Here is an 18,336-nt window from a genome sequence, read left to right on the forward strand (position 1 = left end):
CAGCAATAAAAAAGCTAATGCATGTGGGGCCGGGGATTTAGCTCAGTAGTTCCAGCGCCTGCCTTGAAACCGCAAGGTCCTGAGTTTGATCCCCTGTACCAAAAAAAAAAAAAGCTAATACATGAAATTGGTACCAGAAATGGGGTCATTTCTGTAACTATACTTGACCAAGTAGTTTAGAGGCCTTTGGAACTGGTTTACAGAAGAAATTTGGAAAGGTTTAGAGATCCAAGCTAGAGAGAGAAGCCTTAGAATGCTATAAGAACAGCCTAATAGGGAATTCTGGTAAAGCTCAGAAAACCAGAATGCTAATAGGAATGGGTTAGTAAAGGGCAAGCTGAAGAGCTTTCAGATGGGAACAAGGAATTCCACTGGCATTTAAATTAGAGGTCGTGTGCTATGCTCTGACAAAAAAAAATTGTCTATAGTTTGCTTATATCCTGAAACTTTGTGGGAGACTGAGATTAAAAGTGGTGGAAAAATTAATCTGGTAATAGCAATTTCAAAATAGCCCAGCATTCAGGCTGTGGGATGGGTACTGCTGGCTACTTTTAGCAAGATTTGTAATGAGAATTGGGAGCAAAGTACAGTGCAGAAAAATGTGGAAAACTTAAGTTCTGGGCCCAGAAGGAACTGTGCAAAGTTGCAGCCATAAGAGTTGTGACTGCTGAAGTGATTAGCACTGTTAAAAAGAAACCAAGTATTTTGTACAGGGATAAGAAAGATGCCTTGAGGGCATCTCAGGAATCGTCAAGATCCACCTATTACAGGGTCAAAGGTATAAAAATATCAAATACAGAAGTATTTGAGAAGAGCATCTTTGGGATACCTGCTTGCAAAAGGCTTTCTGAAGAATTGTTTCCCCAGGACGCATTTTACAATGTCCAGTCTTCCAGGCACCCAGAGGCCACTATAGGCATGATCCAAGGGGACCCAGCCACCTTTCTCACTGACAGCAGACTTTGGCATTGTCCGTGTGTTGCTGGTTTTATTAGCACGCAAAATACAAGAGCTGTGGGGTCAGGGAGACTTCCAGTCAGGTTTCAGAGGAAGGCCTGTGGGAGTCCAGGTAAGGAGTCCCTGATAGGGTGGTGTATGAAGCTGTGGGAATGAAGCCCCATGTGCAGTGGAGCTCCCAATAAGTCAGAGATGTCAGGAATGTGAAATGTCTGCAAAAGAAATGTACACATCATGAATGAAACTAGCCCAAGAGCAAGGCAGTGTATATGAGGCTATGGCTTGGGGCTGACCAAGCCCCTTGGAAATCATATGACACTACCCTGTGCCCCAGGTGCCAATACGGAGCTACAGAACTTAACATTTGCTCTGCTGCATTTTCAGTCTTGCTTTGTATATGCATACCACACGTTTTTAACCCAGTCTTCTCTTGATGGACACAGGATGATTCCACATCTTGGCTACTGTGAGTAGAGATGCATAAACATGGGAGTGCAGTCATCTCTTCAGCATACTGGTTGCAGTTCCTTTGGGTGTCTAGCAGTGGGATTTACCTAGCAGTGGGATTCCTGAATCATATGATAGTTCTATTTTCAGTTTCATGAGGAATTTCAGTACTATTAGCCATAATGACTATTCTAATTTATACAAACAACAGTACCAAAAGAAAAAAGTCTGATTTTTGAAATGTGCATGAGACCTAAATAGAGAATGAAAAAATAAGCCACAGATTGGAATAAAATACTGCAAAACATATCTGATAGTGAATTTGCATCCAATATTTTTAAAAAACAGTACTCATGGGCCGGGGATTTAGCTCAGTGGTTCAGGCGCCTGCCTGGAAAGCATAAGGTCCTGAGCTCAATCCCCAGTACCAAAAAAAACCAAACAGTACTCATGATTAGAAAACAACCCAATTAAAATATGCAAAAAAAAATCTGGATACTTCACAAAAAAGCTGTACAGACAGCAAATAAGCATATGACTAGATGCCCAACATGTGTAATCCAGGATTTGCAGATTAAAACATGAAGATAATTCTATACACCTATTAGAATGACCACCATCCAAAAACACAAAAGTGCTGACAGGAATGTGGAACAGGAATTTTCATTCATTGTTGATAGAAATGAAAATAGTACAGCCACACACAGTTCATACTACCCCCCGACTGCACTCTTTGGGATTTACAAGACAGGAAAACTTATGCTCACACAAAAACTTACACATAAATGGTTAGAGAAGTTTTACTCATAATCGCCAAGATGTGGAGGCAAATGATGTCCTCTAATAGGTGAATAAACAAACACAAGACAATGAAATATTGTTCCATGCTAAAAAGAAATGAGCTATCAAGTCATGAAAAGACAGAAGAACATTAAATTCATATTTCTAACCGAAAATAGTCTGAAAAGGCTGTATGTTATAGATTCCTATCATATGACATTCTGGAAAAAAACCCACAGAGATAGCCAAAAGATCAGTGTTTTCCAAGGCCTTGGAGCTGGGGGGAGAGGGAGGGATAGCTGGTGCTTGAGAGATTTTTGATGTGGTTGAAACCACTCTGTATGATACTATGGTGGTGGATATAGGACATAATACTTTTGTCAAAACTTGCACAATTGTACAGAGTGAACCCTAATGTAAACTGTGGGCCTTAATTAATGCTATATCTATACTGGTTCGTCAGTTATAACAAATATACATTAGTACAAGATAACAGAAGCCGTGCATGGGGCACAGGTAAAGGTGATTGTAGAACTCTACTTTTGGTTCAGTTTTTCTGTAAACCTAAAACTACTCTAAAAATAAAGTCTAGGGGCCGGGTATTTAGCTCAGTGGTTTTGCCGCCTGCTGCGCAAGCTCAAGGACCCGAGTTCGATCCCCAGTACCAAAAAAATTAAATAAATAAAGTCTATTAGTAAAAAAAATCTTTTTAACTTCAAGGCCACAAAAGAGAGAGAAACTAGCCATTTCACTGTTTCCTTTTTGCTCTAAAACAATGCTAGGTGATATTAAGATTCCTGCACTTTCCCCCTCTACTGCTGGTTTAATCAAGATTCTAAGTCCCGTGGTTGTCCCAAGATGGAACTGAAAGAGGTGAGTTTACCCACAAACTTAGTTATAATAAGTTGACTTATTTTAAGAAGGCAAGGAGTTCTGACCCCTTTATTTCATTTCCCGGGGCATAAACAGTGAAACATGACGGCTTCCACTCACTTCCTTTACATTGTCTGTGTGGTTTTTTTTTTTTTGGTACTGGGGATCAAACTCAGGACCTTGCGCTTGCAAGGCAGGCGCCGGAACCACTGAGCTAAATCCCCAGCCCTCACTTCCTTTACGTTGTTTGGTATTATGAGCTGAACTGTGCCCTTCCAAAAGTCTCCTCTTGAAGTCCTAACCCTGGTGCCTCAGAACTTGACTATATTTTGGAGATGGGGTCTTTAAAGAGGTGATTAATCACCAAGGGCAAATAACGGCCCTAATCCACAGTGCTGATCTTGATTGGTTTTTTTTTTTTTTTTTTTTTTTTTTTAAGGAAATTGGCCATAGACGTGTACAGAGGGGAGGTTAATGAGGGTTCAGGGAGAAGACAGCCACTTGCCTACCCAGGAAAACCTTCAGAAGAAACCAGCCACGCTGAGGTCCTGCCTCCAGAGTTACGAGAAAATACGTTTCTGCGGTTCAAGCCCTTTGTTACTGCAAGCTAATAAGAATTTTATCAAATCTGGTAAAGTTCATACTGAGACAGTCGCAGACGGAGGTTCAGAGTTCAAGCACCCTGTCTTTAACGACTGATCAGTAACATGTTCAAAATTTGAAACAATGTTCAGAACCTTAAACTTCTGAGGTAGCAGTACTGTTATCAGGCTGGTGGGGGTTTCGAGCTATTTCACTTTAAAGAAATGTATTTAAGCTACACTTTATTGAATCTTTGTAAACTGATTTTCTAATAAGTTGGATTTGATTGGCCTGTTTTAAAACAGGGGGCACGGTCACACACTCCTGTCATCCCAGCCCTCAGGGAGGCTGAGGCAGGGCGTTCAGCCTGGACAAAACGGAGACCTAGGGAGACCCAGCTCGAAATAATAAAAAAAATTAAAAGGGCTGGGGATGCTGCTCCGTGCAAAGGCCTTGGAGTCAATCCTTACGAAAAAGGAGAAAAAGAAAAAATGAAAGAAAGCGAAACCCAGAACTTGAATAGGTGTCAAAGCATTTTTCAAAAGGTGAATTCTCCGAACATGAGTCCGCCCCGAAGCTGGAGGCTCCACCAGGGTCGGTAGGAACTGGGGAGGAGGGCGTAGGCTCACGGACTCACCCACCCCGGAGCGTTTGCTAGGACCTCTGGCCGGGAACACCGGCTCCGCTCTGTGGGGGGGACCGGAACCTTTGGGCGCGAGGCCGCGTTTCCGGCCGGGACGCTCAGGGATGGACCCGAGTCCTCCCGGGATAGACGCCGTCCTGCGGGGCCCGGTGCCGCCATGAAGTTTCGTGCCAAGATCGTGGACGCGGCCTGTCTGAATCATTTCACGCGTGAGCTGGATTGCTGGTGGCAGCGGGAGGACCGGAAGAAGGCGGGAGCTGCGGCCGCAGCCCTGCGGGGGGCGGGGCGGGGTAGGGACCCGGGGTGATCGCGGGGCGAAGGTGGAGGCGGGGCCGCAGGTTTCTGCCGCTTCATCCGGGTCACGTGGTCGTGTTTGGACCGCAGCCCCAGAGATGCTGCTATCCGGCAGAGACGGCTCTCCATCGGACCAGGCTAACGGTCCCTGAGCTCTGCTGCAGCGCCCGAAGTTTGTGTTGAATGTAGGAATGCCCCACCCCAGGTGCCAGATCGTCTCGGGGCATCAGTTTCCCTGTTGGGTACTAGTGCTGCGTGCCACACGCCTCACTCCTGTCGTTGCTGGGAGAATGGCCCGACTTGGCGGTGTGGAAGCACTTCCCATCGGGGTCCCAAGGGCAATTGTTATTTTCGCCCTGGGAAGTTGCACCCGGATGAATGAGAAGTTCTAGGAGTAAGGACGCGTGATGTTCCCAATAGTAACTCCTTGCCTTGTTCCCCGCCCTAGGAGTCAGTAACATGATAGCTAAGCTGGCCAAAACCTGCACCCTCCGCATCAGCCCGGAGAAGCTGAACTTCATCCTCTGCGACAGGCTGGTGGGCGGCGGGGTGAGCATGTGGTGCGAGCTGGAGCAGGTGAGCAGGCTCTAAAGGCGCGGGCTCCACCGGGCCACCGAAAGGCCTTACTCACGTGCCCCGATTTTCCTCCTCTAGGACAACTTTTTCAGTGAGTTTCAAATGGAGGGAGTCTCTGCGGAGAACAATGCGATTTATTTAGAACTAACATCAGAAAACTTATCCCGAGCTTTGAAGACCGCTCAGAATGCCAGAACCTTGAAAATCAAGTTGACGAATAAACACTTTCCCTGCCTCACGGTCTCTGTAGAGCTGGTGAGTAGGGGACAGGGTTCCTGAAGCTCCTGGGAGTCTCAGCCTCCAGGGATCGTCAGTTGTTCTACACCTAGGCTTTTAAGCAGGATTGTTGAAAGCTAATTATTTTGTTTAAAGATCTGGTGTGTGACTTTTTTCCTTTAGAGTCAGTTTCTCCTCTTAGTTACCTTAATGTTGTGATCATACAGCATTCGACTAGGATGCTTCCTTTTCCAAAGAATAAAGTTTCCAGCATCTGAATGTCTTTTAATGGTATTATTGTCCAGTGTAGAAATCACGGTCTTTATCCATTTTTACTTTTGATGTGCCTTCTCCCTACCTCTGCTGCTAGAATGTCTTTAAATCACCAGTCATTTTTCAGTGACACATCTGTCTTATGTGCTGCCAGATGAGTTAAGTGCACAGCTGTCCTTAGAACACACACACACACACACACACACACACACACACACACACACTGGATGAAGTTACTATTTCTTCATATGATGTTCAAAGCCTTTCATATATGGCCCAATGTATCTGGGACCCAAATCACAACTCACTACCCTCCAAGTTGTTCCCTGGATAGGTCCAGTTCTTCCCAAGCTCCCAGAGAGTGGGGATGTTGAGCCTTCAACTTGGTGTCTCCGTCCTTCTAGCCAAACCCTTTCTTTATAACATGCTCAGCATTAGTGCTGCCCCCTGCCCAGCCTCTGCTATCCTTGCATCTCTCCTGCCTTTTATTTTGTACAGCTTTGCACATCTGTGGGCAGGTATTGTTTAGGGTTTCCAGCTCTCTGTGGAAGAAGATTTCTCAACTCTAACTTCTGCTCAATTCTGCAGTGAGTCGGTTCTTAGAGCTAACCAGGACAGTCAGTGTGAATCTGGAGTTTCTTCACTTTCTTAAGGAAAAGAAAAGTAGTAACGTATGATACTTTTCTGTGTAAAAGGGCAAGAGACTTTGGTCTGTGGGTCTCATAGAAGCCTCTGGAAATAGATAAGCATAGTTTGTTCTTCCGCAGTGTAGGAACTGCCACAGACCAGGGACCTGTGCACAACCAGTGGGTCCTGGGTTGCTGCCGCAGAGCAAGTCAGCTTCCATCTCGTGCTGCAGACACTGCCCCTCATGGCTGGCTGCCTCTCATTTTGTTGTCATCTGCAGTGTCACCTACCCCGAGAGGCCTCCCCTGACCTCCCAGGCAGGGACCTTCCCAAGCACAGCCTGGTCAGTGCCATGTCCATGTTTTGTCAGGGCTCTAATGAGTGAGAATCACATGCGTTTCATTTGTTCGCTTCTTCACTGGTCTGTTTGTGCCCTGCAGCGCTGGGGATGGTATCTGATCCACCACACGCACACATCGGTCAGCTACTCACAGCCCAGCACTGACACCCTGTCAGTACTGGTTGAATGAATTTTGGATGAATGAATTAAAATCATTCTATTCAGACTTGATCTCTCAACTTTTTGTCTGCAATTTTTTAATTTTGTTTTTGCTTTTAATACTGACAACATAAAGTCTTTATGCTTCTTTTCTTGGCAGCTGTCCATGTCCACCAGTAGTCGCATTGTGACACATGATATCCCCTTGAAGGTTATTCCTCGGAAACTGTGGAAGGACTTTCAGCAGCCCTCGGTCCCAGATGCTGATGTGAGTGACACTTGCTGGCCTGCTGTTCATCACAGCTAAAGGGTGAATTCGGATCCTCTTAAAGTTTCTTTTTGTCTGCAGTATATTTTATCTGGAAGCTGTGTGAGGCCTGCCTGACAAGAAAGTAGTCAAGGAAAACCTTTTGTTATTTACATAAACTATTTTAAAACTGTTGCACATAGAAGTGGCATATTCTACATGTATAGGACTGCTCATCTGAACATGTGTGACAGCTGCAGGAGGCATTGTGTGACGTAGGGCCAGGTTAACACTCCTGCTGAGGGGAGCCCCAGAACCACTGGAAAGGAGGGTGCTGCCAGGGGTCCTTTGGCTCCTGCTCAGAGTTTAAGAAGAAACTAAATGTATATTGGATAGAATATTTACTTGACTTCCATTAGAAGATACCAGGGCCAGGGATTTAGCTCAGTGGCACTGGGGCTGCCTCATAGGTGCTGGGTCCTTAGTTCAATCCCCGGTACCAAAAATAAAGAAGACACCTGGGGGGAGGGGTGAAAAATACAGTAAATATTTGTAAAAAATTTATTATAGTAAATTGCCATGAATTCCCCTCAAACTACCCCCACTCTTGCTTCAGAAACACTTATCCTACCTTTCTGGCCACTTTCTGAAGCAGCTCTGAAGTCCTTTTTCCTGAGTGTCTTTATGAGGTGTGATCACTATATGGCGAATGCTACTGCCGAGTGCATCCAGCATAAAGGCAGCTTGTAAAATCACGACAGTGTGTCCTCATCCACCTTATCCACTGGATCTGTCACCATGTGGCTTCCAGCTCTTCCCCAAAGTCAAAATGACTATGAAAGGAAACGTTTTAAATTGATTCAGGACATCAAGGCAGCCAAAGACATTCAGGAAAGAGGACTTCCATGGCAGGCTGAGGCAGGAGGATCGCCACAAGTTCAAGGCCAGCTTGGGCTACATAGTGAGACCCTGTCTCAGAAAACACACGATAAACACACACCGAAAAGAAAGAGGACCTCCAGACCTGCTTCAGAAAGTGGCAAGAACAATGACACAAGTATGTTGCAAGCCAAGGAGAGTATTTTGAGGGGGATTCATGGCAATATATCTTAACCACAATAATTTTTAAAATTTAAATCCACAGTTTTCCAATTGCACCTGGTCTGCAGGCTGGGGAAGGCAGTAACACAGACTCAGCAGGAGGCAATGGCTCTCTCCGTCTCCGTGTTCTGCACGGAGCACGGGAAAGGCCCCTGGGTGAGAGGTCCCTGAGTGGAGGCCTCCTGCCAGCTGCCAGGTGTTCCCTATGGGCCCTCACAGGCATCTCAACCGAGAAGTCCCCAGGGATGTGGTCACCAGGGTAACCAGAGGCAGGCATTGTTTCTGCTTGGATGCCTGTGCGTTCCTGAGATTCTAAAACTGTCTTTCTTTTCATATTTTGAAATGAATTTGGTTCAGAAAATTTAAAAATAGGGCTTTAGAGTTCTTGAGCACACATGCGGCCCAGAGTTAGGAAGCACTAGGCCTTAGCAGATTTCTCATACTTCTGCTCTCTGATTGGCCTCGTAGGTTAGTATCTACTTACCAGTCCTGAAGACTCTGAAGAGCGTTGTGGAGAAAATGAAGAATATCAGCAATCACCTTGTAAGTCGTGACTTCGGAGAAAGCTCTGAGGGCCACCGGCCTGCGCATGTCACGGGCGGGGGCCACCAGGACTTGGTGGTGCTGCAGTGGGGGAGCTGCCCTGGCCGAGGGCGCTTGGCCCCCTGTCCCCAGAGCCCTCCGCCTTCCTTGGAACAGACCCGCTGGTTCTGGCAGCCTCCTTGCATTTGAGACAAATAGCCCATCCTTCTGTTCCTGCTCCCGGCGCTTTGACTGGACTCGCCGTGGCGTGCTGGGCACCTGCTGTGCTGCCGCTTTCCTCTGCTTGGACGCAGAGGATGTGGAAGTCCAGAACAGAGACCCCTCAGTGCAGCCGTCTGTTCCAGACAGCTCTCAGACCAAGCTCATGGCGCGTTTAGTTTTGGGTTTAATTTGCGGTCTCCTCCTGCCACACGTCATGGTGCTGCCATGCGCGACAGTGCTGGGAACCATGCAGATTGTCCTCATTCATACTGGGGCACATCCCGAATCCTCCCCTCACTTGCCCCCGCAATGCATGGTTTCTGCCCTGAGTCTGAGAGGCCTCTGAGCCCCTGGTGAATGCCAGCCTTTGACTGCCCAGCTTGCTGGGCCTTGCCTCTGCCCACCAGGCCCTCCCTGCAGGTGGGGCCTCGTGCTCACCCCTGGAACCTCTTCCTGTGGGTCCTGTTCCTGCCCGTTTCTCACCTCTTCCTTCTCCTGTCATCCCTGGAAAGCACCAAGCTGCTGTCCTGTCCATCCCAGTCTTTCCCTGCCGCCCCCTCGAGCCCTGCCTGACAGCCACAGGATCTCTGGCTCCAGACTGCCGGCCAGAAAGGGGCAACCTCGTCCTCCTGCCCCAGTGCCCCGCAGGGCTGTCACTCAGTAGGCAGAGTCAGTGTCGCCCCATGGATCTGGAGTGAAATTTAGCTTCAAGGGTATTTCAAATCACAGAAGTTTTCTGAAGCTCAGTTCTTGACCCCCTCTCCCTGGAGTTTTGCTTGCTTCGGAGCAGGGCCAACACCAGGCTTTCCGGTCTCATGAGTCTGAGATCTGCCCCCCTCCCAAAGCAGGTGCCCCTGGTGACAGTGCTGTCATGTCACCATCAGGCCACCCCCTTGGGGCACGGGAACTTCAAGGAGGTTTGGAGAGGCCTGAGGGATGTGGCCGCCAATTAGCTGAAGGATCCACTCCTTTGTGCCTCATTTTTCATGGAAACGAGTCAGCAAAGTGAAGAGCTAGAGGGCTTAGAATGCTCAGAAGTGTTTTCCCTGGAGTGTTTTAAAATGTCTAGAAGCATTGTGGAATTGCCACCTGGAAGATAAGTGCATAGGCATGGCGCTGTGAACAGTGCACAGTGTGGGCTCCCTGAGGGCCGGAGTTCTGTATCTGAAGACAGCAGACTAAAGAATTAAGGACTGCAATTGGGACCCCGCACACTGACTGTCCCCTCCTCAGATCTGCTCACTGCTTCCCTTCCCTTATGTGATGCAGGTGACAGATGGGCTGGGCTGTGTGCATGGCCCATGCAGAGCACGGAGCACATACCCCGGAAGCCAGCGTGTCCTGATCCATTGCTTCTGATGTACAAGCCGGGGTTCAGGCAGCCTGGATGGGGCCTGAGGCCTTGCGTTTTGGACCAGCTCCTGGGCAAGCCCCAGGGCACCTGTCCGGGACCAGGTCCACTAGCAGCACCTCGGGATTTGCGCCCTGCTGTAGGCCAGGACCACTTTGGTGGCTAAAACATGGCAGCACTAGAGGCGCCAAGATGTGGTGGGGGAGGTAGTGTTGGGACCCACGCTGGGTTGGGTGACCCCTGGTGCTGGGTGTCGCCTTAACTGGGTGTGCCAGTAGCACTGCCATGGGGTTGTCCCTCCTTGTGAATTCAGAGATAATATATGACAGTGCCCAGTACAGTTAGTTGGCATTCAACAAACAGTAGGTAAAGCCTATTAGGGAACCCACTGAAGAGGAGGACTTTTCGTCCGACACCGACGCAGTGACAGATCGCTGTGCAGAGCCGGCTGCTTGATGCCTGTAGAAGTGTTGATTGCACTCGGCCAGGCACCAAGCGGATCGGGAGCGACTTGGAATCTAAGGTTCCACAGTGCAGATTTTAGGAGTTGGAAGAACGCGGAAGAGAGTGTGTGGGCTTGGAGTCCAGAGCTGTTGCAGGTTGCTTTGAACAAATACTTATTTCTGAAACCACTGTTTTTCATAAACAACGGGAATTCTCAGATCCTGGGCTCATGATTGCCTGAATCCAAGGGTTCTGCATCTGGTCAGTTTTCCAGGGCCCCCAGGAGTGGCCCAGCATCTTCCCAAGGTTGCTTTGTGTATTTGATTTTAGTCAAGTATTGTAGGTTAGGAAGTGTAATAATTATGTTTCTTGACTAATGAAAGGAAGAAAAACCGTTTAAAATGAATGGTTTTTATTCATAGAAAAGGTTACTACTTTAAGTGATAAGTGAGTTTGAGGGCTGTTTTTCTGTTTAATGTCAAAAGCTCAGAATTAAGAACTCACTCAAGTTTTTTAAGAAGGTCTCCATTTTGTTTCTGAATGAGGAAGATGCAGAGCTCAGAGAGAAAGGCCCAGGAAGGGACTGTGAGCAACAGTCCCCAGGGCGAGGCTCGAAGGACTTGGGACCGCAGATGCTTCTGCCCGCTTAGGGCTCACTGTCCTTGTGAACCTGCCCGGCTCTAGCAGCAGCGACACAGGAAATGGCCCGGGTCCCACAGGCAGGCTGCAGAGTCCGCAGCACTGGGTGCTTCCGCCGTGCTCTGGCTGGCAGGTTGGGTGGGGCTGGAAGGAGAGGCCCCTGAGCGTGGGGACGGTGCCCGCACTCTGGAGAGCAGGCCTTGAAGACAGGGCTGGAGGGAGGAAAGTGGTGGGGTCTCCTGGTGCCTGACAGCAGCCAGAGCTCAGCGATGCAGACCTTGACTCCAGCATCGCAGCAAAGCTTTTAGATAAACGCTGCCCTTGTTGCTTCTGATCATAGTACGTGCACAGTTATGGCAGGGGGTTCAGTCCTTACAGAAAGGAGGCAGGGGGTTGTTCCTTTTGTTTTCCTTTTCTTTTTAAAGACTGTTTTGTAACACTCACTTTGCAGGTTATTGAAGCAAACCTAAATGGAGAGCTGAACTTGAAAATAGAAACTGATTTAGTGTGTGTAACAACTCACTTTAAAGATCTCGGAAATCCTCCATTAGGTGAGTTTTCCTGCGAGTTGTATTTTGCTTTTGGTTAATTACTTGTTTGAGATCACATACGCATCGAGGTATCGTAGTGTAACGAAGGCCAAGGGTGGCTTCCAGGCCCTGAGTCAGGAGGGGTCGGAGTTGGACAGCTGTCCCTGCAGCACAGTGGCACGGCCAGGCCCTGGGGTTCGGGGCTGGGGCCCGGGGCCACCCCTTCCTCCCCTCTAGAACATGGGTCACCTGAGTGACCTCCGAGACCCTGCCAGCCTTCAGCTCCTGTGCTCCTCTGATAGATGCAGTCAGACGGCAGGTGTGTTTCTTCTCATTTTCTCCTCCCTCACACCCATGCTCGTGAAACCAGATTACCAGGGACAGGAAGTGATGTGTGCACACGTGCTCGCACTTCGTCTGTACAAGGTGATAAAGGATGGTGGACTCGGTCGCTCACAGTGGAGGAGGAGGCGAGGACTGGGCACCTCAGGAAGCTGGAAGGAAGCACATGGGGTACAGGATCCAGACAGGACCAAGTGGAAGAAGCTGTGAACCGTGTGGAAGCGTTTGTGACTCATGTGTTCTCTGACAGATACCGGAGCCCTGGCCGCTCTGGGAATTTGGATTCGCTGCCTCAGGCTCGCTTGTGTGTGGATGCAAACGATGGGGTCTTGTCTCGAGGGACCTGCACCCCACAGTGACTGAAGGCTGCTACACTGCCGGCTGCCCTCAGGGTAAAACCCTTCCTGTGCAGCTCTGCGGCCTGTGTAGGGGATGCACGTCAGAGTCATCCATTTTGTCTCTTTGCATAAGCACAGCAGAACTCGCTGTCACCGTCCCCAGAAGGTGGAAGGCTGTTTTCTTCCGTGCAGTCTACTGTAGGCTGGGCAGCCTCACATTAGCTTCTACATTGCAACTTTTCAAAATCCAGGGCACACGAGATACTCCTTTCCTGGTCCTCAGGGCAGGTGGGATCCTATTTATGTTGCTGTGAATGAAGGTCCTGTGGCGGGCGCCACCATGTTTTAAGCAGTATGGGAGGGTTCTGTAGGATCAGGCCTGCTCGGTTAGCGGTGCTGACAGCCACAGTCCTGGCTTCTGTCTGGGGTGCTCAGACCAGTGGCGAGGCCGGGGTATATTTAGGGAGCAGGCCCCGTGCATTTCCAGTTTCCCTGTTGTACCCAAGGAGTCACATCTGAACCACCCGTGTTGCTCTAGCCTCTGATGACGCCTCGAGGGACAGAGACCCAGCCGAGATGGCCGAGGTGCACGTGGACATCAGGAAGCTGCTGCAGTTCCTCGCCGGGCAGCAGGTGAACCCCACGAGGGCCTTGTGCAGTGAGTGTCGCCTCCATTTTACGTTCATGTTCCGGACAGGCGGCAAGTGGGCTGTCGGATGTGGAGTGAGCTTGGCATGGTTAGGTTTCTGCAGTCACCGTGGAGTCCCAAGGACCGGAAGGTGGCCACAGAGGGTGACCGGTGCTGCCTGAGTGCGGCCTCTGGGGCTGACTCTGGCCCGGGCTTCCCCATCTCCGAGCCCGCAGGGAAACCGAGGCCCGGGCCTGAGGGGCAGCTTCTGTGGGGTGGCGGGCAGGCTGAGCAGGAGCCCGGCTGGCTGTCTGTGCCACCTGCAGCCTCGGGGTGCGGGTGTGTGCGGCGGAGATCGGAGAGCGGGAGAGGCCGGGAGGGGAGGTGGCAGGGGCACAGGGCAGATGTCGGACGCAGGGCTCTTGCCACACGCGTTACTTCCTCGCGATCCGGGCATGGGTCCTGCCCGTAGCCAGCTTCTGGTCTCCTCCTGAGGCCCAGCGCTGCGCTTCCTTCTGTCCCAGGGACGAGGGGTGGCGTGGCCTGGGCTGTGGCCCCCTCGGGCTGAGGACACGGACACTTGCTGGCGCTGCAGGGTGCAGAGCCTGGCTGAGGCGGGTGTGGAGGGGCCCCAGGTGGCTAAGCCTCGGTCTCTCTCCGCAGACCTGGTGAGCAGCCGGATGGTGCACCTGGATCTGCTCCACGAAGACGTCTGCCTGCAGTACTTCATCCCCGCGCTGTCCTAGCTGCGAGGCCCCCTCCGCCCCCTTCTTCCGTGCCAGACTGAAGTGACTGGACAGGACGGATCGCTCGTTTCTGGGGTGTTTTTTCCTTTTGCTTTGTTTTTGGTTTTAAGATATTGAGAAGAAAGGCTAGAATGTGTCCAGTTTCCTTTTTTCATTGCGGGCAGATGAAGCCCCGGGCCTCAGAGTGAAGCCCCGGGAAGTCGCACGCTGCTCCCGCCCGCCTCTGCCTGTCCCCATCCTGGGCGCCCTCGGTCCCCTCTGCACAGCCTGGCTACTCAGAGGCCGTGAGGGTCGCATCTGGACCTTGGGACAGGCCCAAGGCTGAGTGCCCCCCTCGGGCCCGCCACAGAGCCACTGGCTGGAATTGCTAGTGTGCAGCTCCGCTTCCCTCCCCGGCGGGTTTGCGTGCGGATCACGGTGCTGCTCAGCAGGGCTCAGGTGGGTCCCAGGCCGGTGAGATCCCGGGGCTCCTTCCGCAGTTACCACACCCCATGTTCCGGGAGGAGCACATCTGTGTGTGGGGGAGCCGCAGATGAACCTGGCCTGTCCCGGGCTGCATCCTGGGTCCCACACTGCATAAGAGCCCCTGCTTAGGGCCAGAAGAGGCCTCAGTGTTGGTCCTGAGGCAGGAACTGTGGCTGTGTTCTGCCGCCACTGCCACCAGCTGGAGAGCATTTTCCCTGTGGGTAAAGAGGACCGAGGACCCCCGACCGTCAGCCGGCCCAGCCCTGCCGGTTGCCTGCTTCCTCGGAGTCTTTGTGTGGTTGTCTCCTCTGTCCTGGACTGAGCTCCTCCCATCTCGCTGAAATTGCCCTGCAGTAGCGAGGAGCCCAGCCTCGGGAACTACCATCTGGTTCTCAGTTTCACACAAGAAGTAGCGTGTTTATCGTCTGTGCCTGGGTTATTGTATGTAAGTCTCCCTAGCTTCATGCCTTCATGTTTGCGACCATTTCACAGGTTACTTTAAACAGGTAACAGTGCAGGGTTATACTAAGAGTGCCTGATGCTGTTACACGGAAGAAACAAAGTATCCTAAACGTGGTGAGTGGGGAGTTCTTGGATGACCTATGGCTCAATACAGTGTTTCATTCTCTTACCTACCTACAGGAAAAGAGCGTGGCTAGGAGGAAGTGTTTAAGGCTGTAGTCAGTTGTTCACAGTAGTCTGGATGCCGGTTTGTCCACTGTGATGGAAACACCCTGATTCACACCAGCGTCTCAGCCTCACGATTGCTGGGTGGATCCTATTTCATCTTTGTACACTGACATATTTTCTAACAATTTTGTAACCAACTTTGTAACAAGCATATTTTTACAGGACTAAATAAATATTTATTGAGTATTTGTTGTTTGAATATTATTTGTAGTACCCAGCTGGGAATCTCAGTTTCCTGAACTTAGACTTTAGGCTTCATTTTCACAGCACATCCTTATTTTCACGAGTAGGAAATTAAATTTACCATTGGTCATGCTGAAGTTGTGCCGGGCTCGGGAACTGCACCCAGCTGCCGTGTGACCGAGGAGGATCTAGTCTGCCGTTGCCAGCTTCCCGTTGCTGTGAAATTCCTGTTTGCTTGGCTCATGCTGTGGTTTGGGGCTGGCTGGGCGCGCCGCATCGGGGTGGACACCTGTGGTGGAGCGGCCAGGAGAGGGGCGGAAGGGGTTGTAAGACCGAGGGCCTTACCAAACGCTCCGAGGAGCTGACTGCACAGAAGAACACCCGGGAAGGAACACACCAGACAAGTTGGAAAATAAAACAGACCTTTATTAGTCTGGCCAGACGGCACTCCCAAAGCAAAATAGTTTAGAGAGGCGACTGGCTCAGAGTCCGAGGCTGTTCTTATAGGAGGTTGAGGGGGAGGTTAACATATAGAATTGAAGAAAAGGGACAAAGGTTAGTGGTCAACTGTCATGTATTGATGGTCAGCAGACATTTGCAGCTTGTTCTATAGATTGTGGTGTCTGGAACATCAGTTCGGGGCAAACAAGGAGTTGAGTAGTTTACTTTGGGACTTTAGGTCTGTTACAGATTTTATCTAGTGTCCCAAAACTAACAAGCATCTTTATCCATTAACTCACATTTAATCACAATGGGGCTGGAGAAAAGGAACAAAGGTTATGCAGTCCCACAGGGTCAGGGTCCCAGAGCCCCCCAGGGAAAAAGCGGGGCGCACTTCCGCAGGACCGGTCCGCCTGCGGAGGGGCAGTGGGCCAGACAGAGCCTCCTGCGCATGCGCCTCAGGACATGGGTTGGGGCGTGGGGTCCCCGGCTGGAGCTGTGACCGAGGCTTGGTCATCGTGAGTCCGTGTGAGTGTTGTCGTCAGGTTCCGGTGTGAAGGATTCGGGGAAAGACCACCTGAGGCCCGCTGACCATGCAGCCCTGTGCTCAGAGCCTAGTTACGTGCAGATGTAGAATTTAAAAAGCATCTATGTGTAAAGTCATAGCCTCTGTCACCATGCAGGCCCCCATTTAGAAAGATCCACCTGTAGCTGGGGATTTAGCTCAGTGGTGTCACCTGCCTCGAAAACGCAAGGTCCTGAGTTCGATGCCTGGTCCCCCAAATCAATCAATCAATCAATCAATCAATCAATCAAGCAGTCCACCTGTGTGGCCACCTTCCGTACGGAGAGAAAATCCTGCTCAGGTCCTCCAGGTGGTGGGGAGGAGAAGCAGACAACAAAGAGGTGAGAACCAGAGCCCATGGGAGGTGGAGGAGGTGGTTCGGACAGGGATGGGGACAGGGATGGGGCTCACCCCGTCTGCCTCTGCGCACAACACTGTGCCCGTGCCCTGCGCTGTGAGGTGACACAGCTGCCTCAGGGTGACTGGCCACGGGTCTGTCGACTGTCCAGCGGTCTTTACTCAGGTGGAAAAACCCTGCAGGTTAGAGGAGAGGCAAGAGGCGGGGCTGGGGGCCCAGTAAGCACAGACTGGAGATGACCTGGCCTCCTGGAAGCAGTTCCCAGAGAATGTGTGTGTGGTGCTTTTACCAACTGCATCGCAGCAAGACAAACACGGCGGTGGTTGTGTGGATTCCCTTTGTGTAAGACAAAACGGCCCCCTTTCTTTGGCACACAGGCTCTGCCCCGAGCCACCCCCACCCCAGTGCCCACTTGTAGTGCCAGGGGTAGTGACACGGGGCTTCTTTAGCTGGAAAGTGGACTTAGAAGTGCCACGATGCCCCTACACCTCGAATTCCAGGGCTCCCAGCTGTGCTTCACAGTGACCCGTTTACTCAGTGGGGCTACCGCTGAGCCTCAGAGCGCTCACACATTTGGCTTGCAGATCCACACCTTTCAGGACGTTTGTCTCCCAGGAAACAGCCCAGAAGCATACTGGGAGGGGCGAGGACCCCAGAGCTCCTGGGAGGGGTGGTTGTTGGAGAGGTTGTGATTGGCTGATTGTCCCAAGATACTGGGGCAGATACAGGGGAGGCTCCCTGCTCCTCCGGGTTTGGGAGCCCAGTTCCCTCGGATCAGGACTCCCTGTGCACCTCTCTGCCGGCTCTCGTAGGCCCAAAGCCAGCTGCAATTCGGTACCAAGCAGGTGGCCCCATGGGAGCCGGTGGCCCAAGCCCAGCCTGGAAGGTGATGATGGGAGCCGCAGTCCTACTGCCCTTGGTGGGGCCCAGGCTGGGGAGCAGCTCCCAGGGCGGTAAGTCCCACACCCCATCTTGCACCCCAGTGAGCCCCGTGATGCTTCTTGCTCAGCAGCCCGCGTGTGTGGGCTAGGGTGGGACCGACGAGGCTCCGGGGCCAGAGTGGAAGTGAGTCACTCACAGGGCCCTGCAAGGCATGAGGGGGTCAAGTGAGGTGGCCTGGTGAGTTCCCAGCGTGCGCCATTAGAAGGGGAGAAACTGCCGGAGATTTAGCTCAGTGGTGCCACCACCTGCCTCCGAGTGCAAGGTCCCGAGTTAGATCCCCAGTACCAAAAAAAGAAGGGGACAAACTGAGGCACACGCATCCTGAGTAATAATGACCAGAATGGGGCACAGTCGGTGGCTGAGATAAACGTCCCTCTGGGTCGTCTCCCTGCGTTTCCTGTGTGCTCCCGCCTGGTGCTGCACACTGGAACCTGGTGCTGTTAGATGCCACCCACACACTGGGCAAAGAAATGAAATCATTCTTCTCTTGTCCCCCTTTCTGTCATTATCAAGTCAGAGGGACAGATGGATCCTTCAGAGTCTTTGATGTTTCCTAACTGGGGAGCTTAGACAATGGCTTCTTAAAAGGGGTCATTTCAGAGGCCACTTGGCTAATTTCACCCAGAATTTTCATACTTAAAGGTTTTGTTTGCTTTTTGGGCAGTTGTGTGGATTGAACTCAGGGCCTTTGTACTGAGCTATATCCCCAATCCTTTTTATTATTCTGAGACAATGTCTTGCTGCGTTGCTCATGTTGAGTTTGAGCCTGTGATCTTCCTGCCTCAGCCTCCCAGAATGCTGGGATTGCGGGTGTG

General features: G+C 51.0%; 1 protein-coding gene across 3 annotated transcripts; it reads left to right on the top strand.

The window, feature by feature from the left end:
- The first annotated feature begins 4,207 nt into the window (after positions 1-4,207).
- On the top strand, positions 4,208-15,218 carry Hus1 (HUS1 checkpoint clamp component). 3 transcript variants are annotated; one of them, XM_021254253.2, is made up of 8 exons: positions 4,208-4,491; positions 5,025-5,152; positions 5,231-5,407; positions 6,928-7,035; positions 8,584-8,658; positions 11,745-11,844; positions 13,042-13,136; positions 13,795-15,218. In XM_021254253.2, exons 1-8 carry the CDS (start codon positions 4,440-4,442, stop codon positions 13,801-13,803), a joined length of 744 nt encoding a protein of 247 aa, XP_021109912.2. In that variant the 5' UTR covers positions 4,208-4,439; the 3' UTR covers positions 13,804-15,218. The 3 variants fall into 3 exon arrangements, with proteins under 3 accessions (XP_021109912.2, XP_004839932.2, XP_021109911.2); XM_004839875.4 differs by having other exon boundaries at positions 4,306-4,491; positions 13,042-13,161; XM_021254252.2 differs by lacking the exon at positions 4,208-4,491 and adding an exon at positions 4,613-4,761 and having other exon boundaries at positions 13,042-13,161.
- The last annotated feature ends 3,118 nt before the right edge of the window (positions 15,219-18,336 follow it).

The sequence above is a fragment of the Heterocephalus glaber genome, unplaced genomic scaffold (assembly GCF_053883595.1).
Source record: "Heterocephalus glaber isolate CG9 unplaced genomic scaffold, H.glaber_assembly_v1.0 deba00001610, whole genome shotgun sequence".
In the NCBI taxonomy this organism is placed as follows: domain Eukaryota; kingdom Metazoa; phylum Chordata; class Mammalia; order Rodentia; family Bathyergidae; genus Heterocephalus; species Heterocephalus glaber.

What these genes read in the sequence shown, in the direction of transcription:
- Hus1 (XM_004839875.4), top strand. Translation starts at nt 4,440, where the DNA reads ATGAAGTTTCGTGCCAAGATCGTGGACGCGGCCTGTCTGAATCATTTC. An exon ending in CTGTCTGAATCATTTCACGC is followed by an intron (nt 4,492 to 5,024) that starts GTGAGCTGGATT and finishes TCCCCGCCCTAG; the next exon opens with GAGTCAGTAACATGATAGCT. An exon ending in TCACGGTCTCTGTAGAGCTG is followed by an intron (nt 5,408 to 6,927) that starts GTGAGTAGGGGA and finishes TTTTCTTGGCAG; the next exon opens with CTGTCCATGTCCACCAGTAG.